Source organism: Eschscholzia californica, unplaced genomic scaffold (genome assembly GCF_041429995.1).
Source record: "Eschscholzia californica isolate CP2 unplaced genomic scaffold, dmEscCali1.0.p SCAF_1, whole genome shotgun sequence".
Classification (NCBI taxonomy): Eukaryota; Viridiplantae; Streptophyta; class Magnoliopsida; order Ranunculales; family Papaveraceae; genus Eschscholzia; species Eschscholzia californica.
This window is the reverse complement of record NW_028238198.1, coordinates 2598998-2620976: the sequence shown is the minus strand read 5'-3', so window position 1 is coordinate 2620976 and position 21979 is coordinate 2598998. Positions and strand designations below refer to the sequence as shown.

General features: G+C 34.7%; 2 protein-coding genes across 4 annotated transcripts; one reads left to right on the top strand and one right to left on the bottom strand.

The window, feature by feature from the left end:
• Positions 1-4344: 4344 nt before the first annotated feature.
• Positions 4345-8693, top strand: LOC147563179 (RING/FYVE/PHD zinc finger superfamily protein). 3 transcript variants are annotated; one of them, XM_086635450.1, is made up of 8 exons: positions 4345-4485; positions 4934-5250; positions 5853-5924; positions 6438-6502; positions 6657-6813; positions 6905-6988; positions 7087-7176; positions 8284-8693. In XM_086635450.1, the coding sequence occupies exons 2-8, from the start codon at positions 4966-4968 to the stop codon at positions 8407-8409; spliced, it is 879 nt and encodes a 292-aa protein (XP_086491576.1). In that variant the 5' UTR covers positions 4345-4485; positions 4934-4965; the 3' UTR covers positions 8410-8693. The 3 variants fall into 3 exon arrangements, 1 of the variants encoding a protein (XP_086491576.1); XR_015223536.1 differs by having other exon boundaries at positions 4352-4485; positions 7087-7327; positions 7384-8693; XR_015223535.1 differs by having other exon boundaries at positions 4352-4485; positions 7087-7343; positions 7406-8693.
• A 9641-nt stretch (positions 8694-18334) lies between these two features.
• Positions 18335-20800, bottom strand: LOC147563178 (myb-related protein 306-like). Its single transcript, XM_086635445.1, has 3 exons — positions 19783-20800; positions 19540-19669; positions 18335-19355 (listed from the first exon to the last, which is right to left on the bottom strand). Exons 1-3 carry the CDS (start codon positions 19913-19915, stop codon positions 18548-18550), a joined length of 1071 nt encoding a protein of 356 aa, XP_086491571.1. The 5' UTR covers positions 19916-20800; the 3' UTR covers positions 18335-18547.
• Positions 20801-21979: the final 1179 nt, after the last annotated feature.

Genomic DNA, 21979 nt, shown 5'->3' with positions numbered 1-21979 from the left:
TGCCTCAGACTTTCTTGGACTCTCAAATGTCTAGATTTGAATGCCTCGGACTTTCGCGGACTCTCAAATGTCCACGAAAGTCCCAATCCAATCCCCCCCTCCCCTTAAAAACCAATCAACAATGAATAGAGATTCATAACGGTAATTAGTTGGTAATAATCCACCATGATACAATTCCCTATATCAAGTTTATCCTGGACACTTTAACAAAAAAAAAAAAGTTTATCCTGGACACCTTACTTTTTGAGATTGAAAAGTCTAATGCCCAAGTTTTACCCACAAAATAAGATTTTAAGACAGTTGGTCAACTTGAGAGGTCTAAGACGGCAAAGGATAGTCATGGAAAGCAAAGGGAAGCGTCCAACACAATTACTAAAAAGGTGGGTGATGTGGGGAAATAAGAAAATTATCTGGGGTGGAAATATTTAAAGGGAAGATGTGAATTTTGACGAATTTTCAGAAGTGCAAAATTTTAGAGGGAAACAAGTCAACTTCTTCCTCGTCTCTTATCAGCAACCCCGGCTACCACCACCAACTCCGGTCACCACCTCTCATTCCGGCCACCACCATTTTTTCCTTTTCTTCTTCTCTCATTTCGATTTTCCCAAATCAGTTAATGTTGGTTGGTTTGGGAGAACCGCAAACCAATGTCGTTTTTCGGCTAGATGGTAAGAGAAATAGAGAGGGAAGAGAGGAGAATAGAGAGAAGAAGAGGAAAAAAGAGAGAAAACTAACGGTGGTTGAAGGTCATCAACAATGATCGTTTGCCGGCGACCTTGTCGGAGTGGGAGATTTGCTGTTTGGACCCCATTTCTTATAATTGACTTACTGTTTGGACTCCTTTATTCCAGTGTTTGGACTCATTTTTCAAAAAAAATGTTAAATATGACAACCCAAAACATTTTGGACTATTTTGCCCTTCTTTCTCCCTGCTTTTACTCATAATTAATGGAACAAAAACTATGAAGCAGCAGTGATACTCCTTTTCTTTTTTGATGAAAACTATTACTCCTGCTAACTACTATTACTCATCATCTTCTTAAATTGTACAATTATCATATTAACACAATCATGATCTAAGCATTCTCATCCAAAACACATGTAACTCGCTTGCTGAATCAATCCACTCTTATCCTTCTCACACATCTCAAATGCTACTTTTAGTTCTTTAATTCCATCTTCTTCACTTCCAGAGTGACTCTTTTGATGAAAATCAATAAATTCTATGAGATTTCTAAATCCATCACCACTTTGTCAATTCCGTCCATCATTTTCTTCAATTCATCTGTTGATATTTTTGAACCAAGTATTTTTAGAACATCAACTAGTTCTTCTTGTAACTTTCTCTCTAACTAAACTTTCTCTCTCTTCCTCAGATTAAATAAATTAGGGAGTTCAAATTGCAATGTTGATTATGCAAGGGTGCAATGTTGATTATGCAAGGGTAAAGTGAGAATTATTTTAAACATAACTTTAAAGACGGAATATTTCTGGAATATTCCATCAAAAGGGAGTCCAAAGTGCAACATTAGAAAAAGAGAGTCCAAACAACAAGTCAATTATATGAAAGGGGGTCCAAACAGCAAATCTCCCCCTCGGACTCGGAGTAGATAATGAATGTCGGTAGAGTTGTGGAGAACAAAAAAGAAAACAAATACTTCAGGCAAAATGGTTTCATTTTAACAATTAAAAATAAACGAGTCAACTAAAGTTAACCAATTTTTCGGAAAGTCTTTGCACCCGGATACTTTGAAAAAAATAACCACTTGGCTGACTACAATTAAAAAGAAATGAGCCAACTAAATCACCCACCATCCTTGCTTGTACAAAAATAACCACTTGGTTGCCCCAAGTGGTTGATAGTGTTGACGTAAACTCCCTGAAGGTCCCATATTCGATTATCTAATAGAGGTAAAATTTATTATTTATTGAACTTGGGTTGTTTAAGATATAAATAAAGTAATTTGATGGGTTTTAGGCAACTAGTTTAGATGGGTTTAGTACCGGTAATTTAGAATGTGTAATTTCGACGGTTACTGTGCTTATCACATCTTGATGATGTATCAATGCCTTTGTAATTACTTCGTAGAACCGTAGTCAGCCTTCCAAAAAAACACAATACAAAATATAATTCCTTTTCAACAAAAAAAAAAAAAACAATTCTTAATTAATTCGGTAAGCAAAAATTTCTCTTGTTAAAATTTGACTTTCTTTTAAAGTTTAAATTTTTCTTTTGATTTTCCCTTGATTTTGATGTTAAGTTACTTAAATTCATTTAATGTGATCGAATTGTTTTCCTTATTTACGTCAGCCCTAAAACAACAAAACCTTAATCAAACTTCCACTCAGTGGGGAAGTCAGAAATTTTTATGTGTGGGGGCACTTTTTAGTTAAAGTTCAATGAAATAATTTCATAACATACGATCAGGTAAGAATCAAAAAGCAAATTCTCGACAAAATTTTAGTCATAGGTAAGATATTCCATGGTAATTTTGACATATATATAACAAACTGTATCTTTAATTTTCTCACTAATATGGTTTGGGGATCTTTCCCCCAACTAGATTCCCAAAAGATACTAAAATAGAAAACAAAGAAAGAGAGAAGGAGATGAAGAGATAGTGGTGAAGATTAAGATAAAACGATGGAGGAGAAGATGAAGAGGAAGTGATCGTAATGAAAGAAAATATGAAAATAGATTTTTCTTTCTAATAACATGTCTACCATGACAAATCTGACAAATGCATAGAAACAACAATTTTGAATTACAAAATACAAGTCAAAGAAAAACCCAACAAGACTAAAATGCTAGAGGTTAGTTCGAAAATTATCATCTCTACTAGACTATTTTATTAAGTCGATCATTTTGAAGAGGTCAAAATTGAATTTGCCCACAAGAACTAAATTAAGCCCAACATTGTCTTCATAAGGTATTTTTTATAAGCAATTATTTTAAACCAAAACACTCTTTCATTCAACGTTAAGGAGTAATAAAAATTCTAGAAAAAATTGTGGTGTATGAAATTTGATCCTGTGACCTTAGTTATGTAACTCAAAGCAATCAAGCCTTTAACCATCTGAGCTAGAAGAGGATTTTGTGTGATAGACGAAAAAATACATATATAATAGCCTAGCTAATACAATATAGTATAAATGACCCACATTAGGGTTGTGGAGGCACGACCCCGCCCCTACTTCCACCACCACAACTACCATGGTTGTACCTCCACCAAAAGGTCAGCCCAAATATTTGAGATGTCACAACTCACAAGCGAAGTTTAAAACCGGGGTCCTAGATAGAGCATGTTTAATAATATAATCATGCGAGGAGGGTTTAAACTCTTGACCTTTTCCTCAAGTTCTAAAGACTTAATCCAATCCCTCAACTACAACTTAATATGTTTTGATTTGGTTTAAAATGTAATTATTATTAAGCAAATGACATACACGAATTGAAATGTGAGGTCCTCATTACGTTAGGGTCCAAAATGACCGCTTTGGGTGCGTTGGGCCCATATCTCCCTTGGTTCACCACCATCATACCTCAACCACTACAATACTTCCACAAGATTAGTAGATTACCCCATCCACCACCACATCTCGACCCCCACTACCCATCCATCAAATACCATACATCCACGCTCCAACAGCCTACCACTTGTATCACCATCACTGCCTTAACCATAACATTCTATAATGTCTCCATTAGACAAGAAAAATAAGAAATAGAAATGTGTAACAAATGGTCAATATTTCTTTCAACAAAAAAAAAAATGGTCAATATTTTCATTATAAAATGAAAATTGAAATTGTTAGTTGGATAACTCAATTGATCACAATGAATTGATTGTCTTACAGGGAGGAAGAAGCAATCTCGGTTTTGTTCAAACATGATGAATTGGGATGGTATTTTGTAACTATTTGATTATCTAAGATGTATTGACTAATTTTTTCCCATAGTCTGGAAGGAACGGAAAAAACATTCCGTTGTTTTATTCATTTGCAGAAAAATAAGAGTGGAATAATTAAGAACTTTCTCATGCGTTTGTCAATAGAATAATGAGAGAACCTGATACTTCCAACAACTATTTTCCGAAAATCTCGATAATTATCGAAGAAAAGTGCAACATGTGATGTCATCAATACATCAGGTAAGACTCTGAGTTAAACTTTAACCCCAACGTATAATACCAGCACTATTACAAAAATATGGTTACCTAATCTAAATGCTCTCTGTTTATGAGAAATCTTTCTCCACTTACTAAAGATCATTAAAAAATAGCCACGTTACTGACGGACGTTACTAAAGCGTAACCAGCCGTCACTTATGACTTATTGAAGTTTAGAATCCGTGACGTTGGTGTCAAAGCTATAAATTGAAATTTTGTCTGATGAATTATTGAAGTTAGAAAAAAAAAACAGGGGTTTTTCTTGAACCAATATATTGTCGGACAAACGCGTATTCTTTTCAAGAACAATTTTCAGGTAATCGATTCATTTTCTCTTTCCGATTTTGTTATTTCCTTTTACCCTATTACTTCAATTTTAGTATTGGATTTCTTTTGCCCTAGAAATTTTTTAGTGAGATTAAGGAATTCTAGGGTTCTTCATATTGTTTTTTTGTAGCCCTTTTGATTGAATAGGGGTAAATTACAAAATTTAGTGTATTTGAAGAAGAAATTAGGGTTTTTGTTGGAAAAATTGTTTCTGATAGAGTAATTAATCATGGGAATTTGGGGAAATTATATGCATATTAGGAATCTGGGTACGAAGGATTTCATTTGGAAATGGTGAATTTAGTGGGAATTACCCTCTTTTTGAGAAAAAATTGTTGTTTTTTTTTATATTTATTGCCTTATGCGAGAGAACAGCTGGTGGAGAATGTTGAACTTTTTTCAAGGTTTATCTTTTTAACCAATTATGATTTCTGTAGGTAATTTATAGAGAGAAGTTTTGGTTAGTGATATGGCGGATCATCTGGTTTTGCATGTCGACCGTCTCACCACACCACTGGCGTCTTTACAATCCAATCAAGGGATTGTTGAGCCTTCAGGACCTTCTAGAGAAGGGTCTGGTAGTCAGACTGGCATCACAGCTGGTTCCACCAGCGGTGACGGAAGTTTGGAGGGAAGTGATTTACCAGGGGAAGAAGAGCCACTTCTTCCTAATGCAGCAGAGTGCCGCATTTGTCAAGAGGAGGATGATGTTAAGAATCTCGAGACTCCTTGCGCTTGTAGTGGTAGTTTGAAGGTCTCTCTCTTTTCTTCTCTACTTTTTGCGGTGTCTCTAGAATTTAGATATGCTTCTTAATATTGTTCACTGTTTTCACTTAATTGGCATTTGATCCACTGAATTGCTGATATGTCTACCGGGTGTGTGTAATCGGCACTATTATAAAACATGGTTGTTGTTTATGTCTTGAACATATAATATTTGGTTGTATCATCTTGGAGCCATGGTCTATATTTGAATTCAAGTTGACATTCATACTATTTAGTGTTTACAATCAAAATACGAGACCTTCCATTGGGGTACACTGATCTTACAGGGGACTCGTGGAGTTGTGTTGGTATATACACATATATTGCTTATCTTTTGTACGAAAAGGCACATATTTGATGGTTTATGCACAATTAGTTCTTGTATCATTTTAACATTGATTTGAAAGACCTGATTGAATCAAAATAGTCGAGTCATAGTGGTTGTCACCTGATTTCAATTTGGTATGCTGTAACCGCTCAAATCTCAATAGCTTTAGACAGAAATAAGCTATATTTCACTCATTTCCCACCCCTTATCCCATTCCTAAGCATCCTAGTGTAAATATATGCTAATGGTCATACTTTTTTCAGTTTGCTCACAGGAAATGTGTTCAGCGATGGTGCAATGAGAAAGGGGATATAACTTGTGAAATCTGCCATCAGGTGTGTGTAGCCTCATATTCTGATTCTATTAGTAGTTTCGTTTTGTTTTGTCTTGAGCAAGATTGTAGTATTAATGCTTATGCTTGGGGATAGTTTTACTGGTAGCCGTTCTGTTTTCAGATTAAGAATAAGGTTGATGATGCAATTTATCATCTACTTTTTACTCATATATCCCTCAGTCGATGTAGTGGTTGGGTAATCCGCGTCCTTGTCCGTGTTAGTTACTTCACATATTTCTGCCCTACCTGTATTATTATCTAAGTCTTTTACATATCCATAATGGATGGGTTTGGGCTTATATAAAGATGTAGAACATGGGTAGAGCAGTCTAGTAGAAATATAATGTCATCCTTTTTTGTTGTTTATGATTCTGATAACAATTCTATATTGCCTGATTCACGGGATGTAATTATGGAGCTTGCTTGCTTATAGTTCATCGTCAAACTTCTTTATCTAAACAATATTCTTTTTGTGTACTAAACTTGACTATGGGCTCTTGCTTGAATTATTCAGCCTTACCAGCCTGGTTATACAGCTCCACCACCACCTCCTCCTGAGGACACCACCATTGACATCAGGCAAGTTGGACCCTCTTGTATGCAGTGTTTAGGTTAAATAGTTGAAGTTACCATTAGGGATGACATTTTTTCTCCAGGATGAGATCTTATTTTCATCCGAACTTTGAACCACCTTCTAACATTCTCAAAACCGACTATTTTCATTTTCTTACAGTGGAGGTTGGATGATCTCTGGTACTCCTTTAGACTTGAATGATCCTCGGCTACTAGCAATGGCTGCGGCTGAACGCCGTCTTCTGGAGGCCGAATATGATGAGTATGCTGCTACTAATGCCAACGGGGCCGCTTTTTGTCGCTCAGCAGCTCTGATTGTAAGTCCTTGTGACCCACAGAATAATATAAATGGTATTTGCTTCATTTCTAATTTTTTTGCTTTTGTTGGTTTCTTCTTCCGCCTTGCAGTTGATGGCACTTCTTCTCTTGAGGCATGCGTTGACCATTACTGATGCTGATGGAGATGATGATGACGCTTCAACTTTTTTCTCTGTAAGTTCGATTGAGAAAATACCGGTTTTGCTTATACATCACTGTTCGTTTTTAGATCCAATTATGGCTTCAGGGTATTGAATTTTTTAATCTGGCAGCTCTTCTTGTTACGTGCTGCTGGTTTTCTTTTGCCATGTTACATTATGGCATGGGCATTTAGTATTCTCCAAAGAAGAAGGCAAAGACAGGTTAGTCAATCCTCTTCTTACTGGTAATGTTCGAACATATGTCTTGTGATCTTTCCACACTGTAAAACATCCCACGTCATGCAGGCGATAGCTTTCTTGGCGAGGCCTGTATGTATTCGGTGGTGGATTTACATAGAACCAAGGGGCAATAGCTCCCTGACTTGTATGTATTCGGTGATGGATTTACATAGAACCAAGGGGCAATAGCTCCCTGACTTGATAAAATAAGTTCAATAACTATTGTAGTATGTAAACATTTAGGGAAAAACCCGAAGCACATAATTAGTAAGTTGTTAAATATTTAAACAAACAACATGTCTTGGTTGTTACCTTGCGGTCACGGATTCAAGCAGACAATAATTTGTACATATTTACCGTAAAAGTTTCAGTTCTTTGAACATCATTCAAATGGTGTTAATTGTTGGGAAAATCTCATATTGGTTGTGGAAGGGGCAGGGGTGATTATATGAGTATCGGGAAAGCCTTACCTCTAGAGTTAGTGTTTGGGGTGAGAGAGGCCCAAGACCACCCAACACTGGCATCAAAGGCTCAAAGCCCGAATGAAACAACCCAATAGCAAGTGAAGTTAAGAGCCAACGTGTGAGAGGGAGAGATTGGTGGAATAATCCCACATTGGTTGTGGAAGGGGCAGGGGTGAGTTTATTAGTGTGGGAAAACCTTACTTGAGCTAGCTTTTAGGGTGAGAGCCCAAGATCACCCAACTATAGTAACATTTCGTCGGAGAGTCGAACTTGGAGGTCAATGCTTTAAGGTTTATGATGGATTTTGTAGTGCACGATGGTAGGGGTGGGAAACAGGCTGGCTCCCCACTGGCTAAAATTTCATCTGATTCGTTTGGCCACTTTGAAGGTTTGAGAGTACATTCCAGACCCTTCTATTGTACGTAAACGTTTAATTGGGCTTTAGGTGTCCATTGGTTCCAATGGAATCGGCTGAATGGGACGGGTATTGGGTTCTCGGACTTTTCTTCCACTCCTACCCGATGGTCTCTTCTGTAATTTAAAATTTTCCTTGATGCATGACAACATAGCGAAAAAATGGGGTTTGATTACTTTCCAACGATGGGTGTTTTTTCTAAAATTTCAGGAAGTAGCAGCACTATCACCAACTGAGGTTGCATTTATGATTCAGTCCGGTCAGCGAAGAGGTCTCCAGTTCACCATAGCACCACCAGGAACAGCAGTCGCTCCACATCAGGAGCCGCTTCAGTAAATAATATATATGGAGCATCTGAACCTCTAGCTCGTAAGTTTTTCGAATCCAAAGAAACAGTCTCAATTACAATCGGTTTGGTCTCTTCAAGCTGTAATTTGAAAGAAACCACCGTTTATTACATGTTGAATTTGTTGTTTTAGCTAATTACAGAAACGCGAAAAGACAGTTTTTTTTCCGTCTCGAATTTGTTGTTGTCTTTGAAATTGTATATGTACTTAAAGTTCAGATTTCTTTTAAGATATATTTGTCCAGTTTTAATAAAATAAAAGTAGATTCCTAAAGCTCCCAATGTGATTAGTACTAAAATTATTATGCTTAATTATAAACGAGAAAGAATATGTTCTTCGATTTTATATTTCATATATTAATCCATCATTACGATACGGTTAAATGTTAAGTAACTAGGAACATGATTAACTAAAAATTAATTAAAGAAATGCAGTGGGGGTAGTGAGAATATATTCCTATAGCAATGAAAGAAAGGTAAAGAGAGTCCATTTTCCATGTTATGTTTTAGTTGTTCCTTAGTAGTGAAGAATTCATGAAATATAGACAAGCATGCTATAGATTGTGGGCTCTTTCTCTCTCTCTCTCTCTAGTCTAAAGTAGATGACAAAACCAAACTTTATGGCATAAAGATGATAGGGGGAGTATCTATCAAGTACAGTCTTTGAAAGTACATTCCTTGTGCTCATCTATACAAGGGTCCCACTTTACACATAAGTAGCAAATATATTTTGGTATTCTCTTTCTCTATAGATCTATTACTTTCTATCTCTATATTGATCTGTAAATGGTAGTAATTGGCAAGTGTTTTTACATCTAATCACAATAGATAGGCTAATGGCTTAATGGAAGGAGAGGTTTGTTTTTTTTTTCCTCTAATGAAACTTAGGAGGAGATTATATTCTATATAGTTCATGTCTTCATGACTACAATGGAATAGAAGATTTGGTGCTTTTTATTTTCTTCTACTTTTAGATTTAAAGCTAATTAAACTGCAAAATCAATTACAGGTGGAGCCCCACTTTCATTTGAAACATTGGTTAAAAGCAAGTGATAAAAATATGGGTTGGGGTAAATGGGTGATACCGGTAAATGTTTTATTATACCATATCACTATCTGAGTGAGATTCTAAGTGAAATTCCAGACGAATTTTTTTTTAAGGGCGTACGGTTAGATGTCATTTTTGAATAGTCGTAGGTGATTTCATGAATTATTATGTTTTAAAACGGCATTGTAGTTTTAAAGAAGATTGTGAACATCTAAGACTAAAGATTGAAACAGTGATCTACACTGTCGAAAATATACAATCAAAACGAACTTCCTTTGGAAATTACAAAGAGGATATGAGAAGAAAAGATGGTCTATATGGGTACTCAGAGGTGGGAAAATCGAATGAAAGGGTGGCTTGATACGAATGGTTCTTGTTTTGAACCTTCCAATAGAGGGGTGAGAGTTTAACCATCCAAACAATAGCAAGAAAAGCATAAAGAAACATTTAGCACAAGAAACCAAGGAGGACTGTTTTTTTCATTTTTTGGCATAGAAAAAAGAGCTTGGAATTCTAAAGTTGGGCAAAGCTAAGAGGATCTCCTCTTAAAATGGCACAAAGCATTTGTTTGTTTTTATTTTATTGTTTGGAGGCTTCTATGTAGTCTCTCTCGTGACTCCTTTTAACATTTCTACTTTACTTTGTGGTTCCTTCTAACTGTAGCAATCCTACATGTCTTTCACTTTGGTTCTAGGGTTGCATTTTTGGACTACCTTTAGTGCTCTTTAACATCAATTCAAATTTATTTGATATAATCGGATCCTAAAATTATAGAAAACATATGAAAGAAAGATAAATAGGTTATTTTATACTATGGGTTCAATTATTTTTCGATACACGTTATCTACTTTACTGAGTATAGCAAAACGTTATGTGGCTAGATAATGCAGTACATAACTGTAACTTAGTTTTTAGTTATCTGAAACTCAGAAAGAATATAAACTAAGTGCATTCAGTAAAGATAAATTTTGTGAGTAGCCAACTAGGTACCTAAAATGTGGGTATATACCACATCAACATCGACGACAACACAAACGAGTGAGTTACGTGGCAGATCAATCAGGCAGTTCAAAAACAGGTAGGCCTTTTGTGTTTTACAAGACAAAAGCAAGGGAAATGATAGAGATGTAGGGAATCAATATTCAAAAAGATGCTTGGCTTCTCATAGGTTTTGTTCCAAGCTCTTTATTTATGCTTGTCAGAGTCTTCTAAAACAGCATCAAATTGCTTGGATTTAAGGCTTATGATTTGGAAGTGAATCTTAAAAAACTTCTCTCAAGTTCTAATGGGTCCTTCATTACTTTCTTTTTTATGCTTTTAAAAGCTTAAAACCCTTCAAATCTCAATCAGAGAATAAACCCACAAGCTTATAACTACATAAATGGGCCATAAAGAACAGAGAAGGATCACTTCAAGTTTCATCAAATCTTTCTTATTCTCTTATCACCACTCTTAACAAGATCATATACTTCAATTCTTTTTGTGTTTCAGTTGATAAAACATGGGTTTCCATTTTTCTAAGTTGCTAAGTCTTCTAGTTTGTATTGGGTTCTTGGTTTTGTTTGTTCAACCACAAAAGATTTCTGCCATGACAAGTATTGATCATGTACTAAGATTAGAGAAAGAAGAACACGGTTTAGTACGGAAGAATCTTCGTGTTCTTAAGGAGGTTGGAGTTGTTGTTTCTCAAGACTTGAAACCCAAGAAGAAATCGTCCTCACGAACACCGAATTATGACCCGAATCGGTCGAGCAAGAGAAGAGTTAGAAGAGGGTCTGATCCAATTCACAATAGAAGTAAACATGTTTGAACTTTGATTATCTTACAAATAGAATCAAAATTCAAAAAAGTTAGATTGACATGCAAATGAGAATGCATTTTTCTCTCTTACTCTCTTTGATGATTGAAAGTAAGACAATATAAGATGGTAATCGTTCTGTCCTGTTTCAAGAGAGAGAGAGGGAAAGAGAGAGAGAAGTGTATAGAAAGGGTTATGTTTTGAAGGATGGAGTGGGCCTTGAAGCCAATCAGTGAGCCAGTTTCATCTCTATCAAATCATGAAGATCCTATCCGATAAAACAGAGGAAAATGTACTAGAAAGGAAGATGAATCTGGCTCACCAAATCAAAATTTCAGTGAGTTTGCAATTTCCTTTTTTTTTTTTGAAGAAAAAGATCTAAATCTGTTTAAACTAGAAACTAAAGTTCTTGGTGAGTATCATTACAATTATAATGAATCAACATGGAAGAGGGTAGATCACTATTTTAATCGTTTTTTTGGTGTTCGAATTTTAATAGTTTGTCATTTAAATTTTTGATGTTTTAATGTTCATTCAAACTTGTTGTTTTCTAAAGATATAAGTTTACCCTTTATGACTAAAAAGGGGAAGAAAAAAACAGGACAGATTCATTGGGTTATATAAGGTTGGTTATGGTATGAAAGGAATTCAACTTCTAAGTATGTAGAAGCCTTCTTTCAACCAAAAAAAAAAGTAAGTAGAAGCTTTTAAAATTGAAGAATTATACTTACTTTTGTTCCTATGTGGGAGTAATATAAGAACTAAGTTACTAAACCAATGGAGCTAGGGGCCAGGGTGTTGGGACTTGGGATCGTCGAAATGAAGTGCCTATAAAATGTTCCTAAATAAATAGTTTTCCTCCATTTGGTATTATGAATGACGGACTATTAGCCTTGCCTGGCCATTGGGCTTTAAGCGTTTGCCCACAAAAATCAAAGTGGTTGTTTTCGTCGGTGTATTTATCTCTCTCGTATTTTAACCACCACCTTCATCAACCACCAATACCATTGTCACCACCATATCTCTCTCCCTCTCATAGGCTCCTTCAAAGGAGGGTCCCAATCTGATCCCGAGGGCGCCTATAGAATTCTTCTTTTCGATCCAGGTCCGAAGCTTCGGTGGGTTGGAGTTGGTCAACTAGTATTGTGCCTTGATGGGCTCATTGGACAATTTCACGAGAGAGAATCAGAGAATGTTCATTAGACACCACTTTTTTCTTCCCAATCTCAACCCGGGTAATTTTAAGTGCACTCACCTTTTTGATATATACACTCACATCAAATGTATTCTTTGTCTAAGTTAAAGGAGATATCAACTAGGGGTGGCCAGGGAGGGCAGTGGCCAGGGAGGGCAGTGGCCCTCCCTGGAATTTGACTTCTAATAGTAATTTTGACTCCCACATAATTTGTATGTATGATCTCTTCTTTTAGATTTCATCTTTGCCCTCCCTCACACTATTTTCTGGTTCCGCCCCTGGATATCAGGACATAGAACAAAAACGGGAGTGCATTTTAACATTTCCCATCTCAACCCTTATGTAGGCTAAAATGATGTGGTTAGTAAGAATTGGAGTGCTTAATTGCTTAAGTTAAAGAAACTCCTAAACATTTCTGCATAATCGAAACGATATGGCTACCGTCAAAACTATATCCATATATAATGTTTAAGAGGAGTTAAAATTTTACCTCTAAATTTTTCACCTAGTTTATATTCACCGACTTAGTCAGTCAGTCGTTTCTATAGTAGTATAAGTCTATCCAAGATGATTATAGGCCAGTAGGCCACCAATGACAAGAAAAAATAACTTAGCATTTGATTGAATTTTTAGCTCTGTCCCATATGCATATTTTCTTTTGAATTGTCAGCTCGAATCGTTGATCTTTAAGGTGAAAGACTAAATCTCCTATCTCTCCAACCGAATGTTGTTGGTTGTCCCATATATAGATTGACGAGCACAGAGGGTGGATGAAAACTGAGATCCTGGTAGGGCCATAAGCCAACTCTATGTTGCTGTGAGTACTGAACTCTAACATGTTCCCTTTTTTAGTCCAATATCAAATCATCCAAACTGTCCCCACATGTACACACTTACCTATTTCACATACTTCCCTTCCTTATGCTGTAACACCTACTTTTTTTTTTGATGAAATAGTAACACCTATCCTTCAACAAAAAAAAAAAAGAAATAGTAACACCTACTTTATAACCTCTCTTTCTCTTTATATATACAAGATTCATTGATGGTGAACCATAAACATTTTGTTTTTCATTTCTTTGGAACAAAATAAAGTAACCATAGATAACAAGAAAAACGAGATAGACTGGTTAAGTTTTGTGGTCATCCAACTCAAAACAACGAGTAGAGAGAACCTAAACATTATATTCTTGGTTTGTTAGATATTTTTTGTTTTTCCAGACAAAGTAAAACACGTGTGGCTTCTAAGTCTATCACGTGTTGGCCTAATTCTGATACTAAGTTTTGTGATCATCTAATTCAAAACCTTCTGGCAATGAGTGGAGAGGACCTACATATTATATTCTTGGTTGCTAGATCGTCTTTCTCCCATGTGAGACTTCACACTAGACAAAAAATTTATGTGGTTTGTCGTAATTCATAGTTCCCTTGATTAGAATAATCGAAATCAAGATTCACAACAAGCTGCATAAGATTTCTTTCCAAATAATTTTTCTTTGTTTTTTGCATTTTCAAGAAACTGAGTGATAACAAATGAAAGAACCTGTTTTTAAATCTATATAATGCAATACTAATATACTATAGGAATGAAAGAAGAACATGGGAGTCTCATGAATGTCATCAGAATCACACAGTTCATACCCATACCCTATTTCTTTAGCCCCTTCTTCACCTTCACCATGTATTTTCTCAATACTAAAATGAATGGCTCTCCTAAGACTCCATTAATGAAGGAGCATGTATGTTGTATAAAAATGACCTCTTCTTTAACTTTTAAATTCTTATTGCTCCATCTTTTGTCAGCCTCTTATTATAGTTAATATTTTCTTCCAAATAACTGCATTTTAATTGTAGTTGTTCACATCCAATCACTTAAAGTTGAAAACGTGATACATTCTGCGCTAGTACTTCGTACTAAAACGCCTATACGATTTTTTTTTTTCTTTTATTAGTTAATATATTTTTATATATTGGATAACCACATTTAAAAAATAAATAAATAAATCACAACCCGAGAAAAAGTTCTTCAACGCTAGTCTATACTAAGACAAGCAACATCGAACTTTAATATAATTTCTTGATTTGTAAGTGTTTCGTTAAACCAATAACTTTCGACTACACACGGTCATCACTATAAAAAGTTAAAAGAAAAAAATTATGCTACCAACCAACCACATTTTTGGGAAAGGACTCATAAGGTTGCATTGAATCAAATATTACTAAAAAAAACATGGAATGAATCATGGACAACTATAGTAAAACACAGACTATACACATTCATGAATATAATAACACATTTGCAGAATATGCATGCATATGTTTGATTGGAATCTATTAGTCTATTTGTTCATCACTTTTTCTTTTTATTATTTTTCCCATCAAGAGAGTCCTTCCTATATTTGTGAACCTAGCTTATTTCCACAAGAAGTAAATGAAGATCAGCTGTCCTTTCAGTTGGTAGAACTTTTAACAAAATAGCTAGGTAAAAGAAAAATAAGATGTTGTTTTCTCTATTATTTAATCTCATTTGTTGATGAGAGGTTGAAGTATGTAATTTTATAGAAGAATGCTACTTGACCCGACAAGAAATGGCCCTACATCACGCAAATTCGAAGTTGAGTGTTGACGTCATTCTAGTGTCATGTTCAAGTTTTGTTTAGTCCGTCCATATGTGTCAGGCCAAATAGCATTGTTGAATTTTATAAAAAAATTGTCCCAACGCTTTCAGAGTTGTGAGATCAAAAGGTGCCAAAATAGTCAGTATTGCAGCTGTCCGAAAAGTTATGACACATACGCGATCAATGCAATATCTTTATTATGATGTGATTATGGGAAGATTGTAAGCAAACAATCTCTCATTGGCAAGAAAAAAAACTTGGTGCTCTTTTAACAGCGTAGACTCAAAATGCCAAACTGAACAGTATCACCGACACCACAGAAAGCTGAGTCTATAAAAGAGTAATGAATAACCAAATTGAATGTGATCTTAATTGGGTGATCAATTACCCAAATTCAAGAGGAGTTATTAGATAATGAAATTGGGTCTTTTAGTTTGGTGATGGAATTAAAGAGAGGAATCCACTTAATTAGAGGTTACTCTCATGCCATTATAGATATCTAACTCTATTGCTAATCTTGCATGAATAGTCAAGCTCAAAATAAGGACAGGCTTACATAATAAATTAGGTTAAAGAAAGTCAAAACATTTCACATGTTATACATTAAAGACTCTTATCTGCTAATTTCCAAGGCAATATTTCTTGCTTGCTCCACGGTTCCTATTTCCTTTCTCTCTTTAAATCATAAGCTATTCATGATAGACAACACAAACAGTAGTTGTGGGGACACTATAAAGATCAAGCAGCTCACAAGGAAAAAAACAAAAGAAAAAGAATTAAAGAGAGATATATATATATATATATATATATCGTGTCACTGATCTTCTCCCTATACAACAGACCATAAACAACAAATTACAATATACACAAATTTATCTATGAAAAAGGATCAGTAGTCCTAACTGTTGGGGTCCCTCCTTATATAAAAAGGATTCCTAGTTAGAATAGGATTTCCCTTATTCCTTATTTAGGGAGAAATAGAAGTTTCTATTTCTAGCCTAAAAAGGAATCCTATTTCTAGTAGAATACCTCTTTATTTATCATTATAAATAGGGAATGAAAGAGAAGAAATTATTCATACTTTCAGGTTAGAGAGTATCCTCCCAGTTGGGAGCTCCCAGTTGGGAGAGTTAGTAGAGAATCCTCTCAGATAATCTTCTCAGGTTAGAGAGAGATATGAGAGATGACAACAACTTCCAGAACAAAGAGAAGTCAGAGAAAGAGAGATTTCTGAAGTGGTTCTTTCAAGAGAGATTGAAAGAGCAGAATATTGGTTTGAAGAAAAGAAGATTATTAATCTTGTGAAGCAATTTAGTTTGTGGTTATCTTCTTCAACCTTTAGTAATCTAGGATTTGTTCAAATCCTAAGGAGTAAGAGATTTTATTTCTTTGTTTCTTTGTTCAGTTTATCCACCATAGGTTTGGTGAAGAGTTGTCCAAGAGTGTTTCTACACATCTTGAAGAATTGTGTAACCCATTATTTAATTATAGTGGAAGATTTCTGGACTAGGTCCCGTGGTTTTTTACCTTCTAGTTTGGAGGGGTTTTTTTGCCACGTTAAATAATCTTGGTGTCTCTGCTTTTACATTCACATCGTTTATCTTCATATTCCTGAACAAGTTAATTAGGTTATTTTTCCTAACACTAACATGGGTGTCTTTTTTTTTTTTTGTGAACGTTAACATGTGTTTCTTTCGATCTCGATCGTATTAATTTATTTTTAACAAGTCAAAGTTTAATTCTTCTCGTTAATTATAAGAAGTTGTGTATACATTAGTGAGTAGATGGGTCGCACGACACAATCACCCACCAAGCATGTCCTTGTGCTTGCCATAGGCAGGTGTGGGACGGGCTCTCTGACCTAGTGACTAAGTGACGGGGGTAGTCTCTCCGAGGAACAAAGTCGTGCATGTTTAAGATTGAGTGCGCGTTCGGAATTGGCAGAACTGAGCCAACTTATTCACCGCTCACGCTAAACCAATCGAAGAACTTGAGTTTGGTTAAGCCAACACCCAATTTCTAGCCATGATCTAATTACTACTATTTACAAAGTTTTTCTTATTAATTACTAGTACTATTTAACTAGCAAGTTGACAGAAATCAATGTTATGCTTCTAGAAAGGAAGTCTCAATATTGACTGTTCTTATCGGGAGGTTCAGTAAATCTAAAGCGGGTCCCCCAAATGTCTGTAATATTAATAATAACGTTGACTTGCTTTTGCCTACCGCGACCCATGTGTCGAAACACACTGCATAAAGTCAAACTCAATATCTACCTCCTCATCTACCATAATTCGTTTATATTGGGAAGGTATTTTTAACTTACTAGATTTAAGTTTTAACGGGCCATTTTTGTCAACACATTTGTCTACAAAATTCGGGTTTTCATTCGGATCATCTATTATGTAGTAAAGATTTATCTAAAGGGATTGTTAACAAATTTGATTTTTTTAATTTTTTTTAGATAGATTTATTGTTTGATCTAAGATATGAACAACATTGAATTCACAATTTCGATAAAAATAATTTTTTATTCAGTTAGTTGTACATCTACTTCAAAAATTCAGAAGTCACTTAATTATTTCGAATTACAAAAATCCTTTATTGAGCATTAACAAAGTAAAAGACACTTTCGCACATATAAGGTGGTCTTATCTTTGTATGGTTTAGTGCCCAAGATATCATGTATAATGAATAGCAATAATAATTCTTTGGGTTATGCAAAGAAAAAACTCACACGATCACTTGATTTTAGTAACTAAGTAATCATTAATCAATCTAATGAACCAAAAACAAATGAAAACTTGATGTTGATCCACCCAATCTTTCTAGAGGAAGTTCTCCCATCAGATAGTTACAAGGGTGTAACACGTGTCTGGTGGACGCAAACAGTTCTATTATCTCAACTTTTGAAAATAGTTTGTATTTTGTAATATCAGCCATTGGATATAAATTTACGAGATATAGTCTCCACTCTTAGAGATAAATTTCAGATGTGTAACCGATGGTGTGTTCAAAAAAGATACACTCCCCTCATAATATATAGGTTACATAGATTGTAGTCTATTTGTTAGATTTACATGACGCTTCCATCGAAAACTTTACTGATTTATCAGATTTCTATATGAACTCTACGATTTTAAGAATCTTAGGTTCAGATGTACCATTTAACATTATAACTACATTAGTCAACAACATTTAGTTGGAGTGGCCAGAGCTTTAATCTTTAGAAGTCAAATTCGAGGCATGGGGACAATTAAAGGAAATACTCCATATAACTACATTATATGTAATTAATTTACACTTCTTTCCCACCATTATGATAAACTAGTCCTAGATTGACATTTTTCACTTTAGGACATTCATAATTAACCCCAAACATTTCAAGCCCTAAACCTCTCTCTCAAAAAGGAGAAGAAAAAAACAAACAGACACAGAAAAACCCAAAACCCTAAATAACCCTTAAACATCAAAACAAGTCAGCAGCAGTAGCAAAAGTCTGATAATCCAAAGATGAACCAACTTGATCAATATTCATGGCTGAAGTTTCTTGATCTTGAACATTATTAACACCTTCATCAAACAACCATTTCTCAAGCAATGAAAGAGGAACTTGATGATTACTATGGGTAGTAGTAGTTTCTAAAATTGGTTTACTTTCATGGTAGAAAAAGTTAGAAGATTCAGATTGATGATGAGAAACAAAATCATCTGGACTACTTGATGATGAATCAAAACTTAATAATGATTCTAAACCTTCTGGTGATAAACTTTTATGATTGATTCTTCTTGTACTAGTAGTACTTTCTGATGAAGATCTTGATTTTGTTGATGAATCCTCTGTTTTTTTCCAACTCTGTAACCATTTTGAGATATTTTCAGTATTTGACACATAATTTGGACTATCAAAACTACTACTTGCATTAGAGATTGATGATGAAGATCTGATGTGGGTTTTATCCTCATTAGTAATTGAAGATGGAACTCCATTAATGGAAGCTGGTGGGTTAGTATCATCAAGAGATAAAGCTTCATAAAGAGCTTGTCTTGCCATATCAACATCAGTTTGAAGTCTTCTTTCCCATTGACCTTTTGAGATTGTTGTTGTTCCTGTTGATGATGATGATAATCCCCCATTTCTTCCTGAATTTTGTTCATGATCTTGTCCTGTTTGATTATTACTAATCTTGTTTAACTTTTTCCTTAAATGGGTATTCCAATAATTTTTTATATCATTGTCTGTTCTTTGTGGAAGGTAAGAAGCAATAGCTGCCCATCTGCACAATCAAATCATAAAAACTTAGAAGGAGAACCCTAGACATAGAAGAGACAGACGCTTCAGTTTCTGGTCGTCTAACTCAAAACCAATCAACAATGAATTGGCTAATAATATATAGTATTTTTATTTGTAGTTTTTGTCCATGTGGGACTATATATATAGATGGAGAAAATGAGACATACCTATTGCCAAGGAGAGCTTGAAGGTGGATAATCATGGATTCTTCTTGATTAGTAAATTCACCTCTTCTAATACCAGGTCTAAGGTAATTAGTCCATCTAAGTCTACAACTTTTACTACATCTAAGCAAACCTGTCAAAAATTAAACATGGGTAAGTAACAAAATCAAAATTTATTATATAACTAATCTTAAAATATAGTATAAAAATCAACCCAAAATAGAGAAAAGAGATGAATTAAATTACCTGTATTAGTAGGAACAGATCTCCAATTACCAGGACCATTTTGTTGAATATAAGAGACTAGAAGTATATCTTCTTCAGGTGTCCATGGTCCTTTTTTCATTCCAATTTTATCACAACAAGGTGGTCTACCCATTTTATGAAACTTTCTTCTCTCTATAGATTTTTGAAGTTTTTGAGTATGAAAAGTGAAATGGGGAGGTGTTATATTTTCAAAGAAAGAAAGAAGAAATGACAGAGGAGTGAGGGAAGTGAGGTGGGATAGACAAGCGTCCAAGAGGACATGATTTCTATGTCTATATTTATAGAAAGAGAAAGTAGAGAGAGAAAGCAGAGAGAGAGAGAGAGATGATAAGAGACAAATGAATTAGGGCTGAGAGTCAAAAGAAGACAGCAAGAACATTTACTCCTTGTCTTACCAAAAGTCAGCTCTATGCATAAGTTAAGTAACTCTCTTCTTGGCCTCAAAAAACCGCGTGGCATTCAATGCCTCTCTTACTCAATAGTATTACTGTGTGATTGATCATACACCAAATGTACTCTGATTATACACTCTTTTTTTTTTTGTTGAACTCTGATTATACACTCAATATATATTTGTGTTCATTTTAATTCTCAAACTAAAAACTTGGTAAATTTTTGGGGTGATGTTTCATTAATGAACCATATCACATAAATATATCTAGCTATGATGTTGAAAGTACTTCGAATATAGATCGGTATGTAATCCGGTTTGTAGTCTGAGTTGTTTACTTGTGTTTGTCCTAGTTTTATAAAGGTTTTGTTAACAATAGTTTTATAAAGGTTTTGTTAACAAACGTAAACAAAATATTTTTCGATTTTAGAGAGTTGAGCCAGAAACAACCGATTAGTGCTTCAATTTTAATGAGTTATAAATACTAGTAAAATTATTAAGAAATCTCTTGAATCTTGTGTTTCAATAATAATAAAAATTATCGTACTATTGTTTGCCCTATAGTAAGTTTTATCAACATAACAACTTAAATCTTTTAGGCCGCGGCTTTGGGGAATAAAGAAAACACTCTGGAGAATAAAGACATGTTCATTTTCAATCCAAAAAAGAATTCTTTTGATTTATGCCCCTAAATCTTCATCTCCTTCTCTCATCCTCTCTCTCTTGCTCGTCCTCTCCTTCAACTTATAAAACCTAGTTAAAAATAACGGCGGAACTAAGTAAAAGATCTAGAACTAGTTTTAATTGAAGAAGCCAAAATAACCCCAGACCCAAGAAGCTCAAACAACCCTCTACTGCAATTCATAAGATAACATCAAAATACATATATTAGATCATGCTATCTAACTATGAACTACTAGAAATTAGGAAAGAAAAGGTGAAATTTTGCAAAACCTAAACAAGAAGAAGCAAAAAATCCAGAAGAATTTCTTAACAAATCTCAACTAGAATTTAGAAGTATTTAATATATACATACATAGACAAAAAAGAACTGGATCTGGTAAGTAAAACCTAGATCTCCCAGAAACCCTAATTTTATTCAATTGAATCTTCCTTTCGAACCAATAACCTAAATCTTCGAATTGTTAATGATAAAATTTAGTCGGATCAATAAGCTATAACAACAGGATCACCACACTCAAAATCAAACAAGACTATAGGAGTTAAGATTTGATCGAAACCACCATAGTTACAACACTTAAACTAATGAAAGTTACTTTCAATGATATGCATTTGGTTCTTGGACCTGTGGAGGATCGAGCAAAGGAGTTTACGAGAATTACAAAACATATGTGTAGCCCAATGGTCGATTATGTTAAGGGGTTTAAAATGAGAGACATAGAGAGGACGAGCTAGAGAGAGAGGATGAGAGAAGGAGATGAAGATTTATGGGCAGAAATCAAAAGAACTCTTTTTTGGACTGAAAATGAATATGTCTTTATTCTCCCGAAAATTTTCTTTATTCCCCAAAGCCGCGGCCATCTTTTATTTTGTAAGACTGTTTTCTACTATTTTTTTGTGTTGTTGGTTCTTTGTCTTAGCATATGACTTATGTCCTGTTGGGAAAAACGGGTACTTAGGCGCAGCGGAATATAAAGTTTTTCCCTTTGTGTTAGTTACGAGGATAATACAGAAGAATATGTGGGAACAATAAACAAAGAACTGAAAGTAAATAAGACAACGTTTTAACGTGGAAAACCTCCTCAACGTGAGAAGTAAAAACCA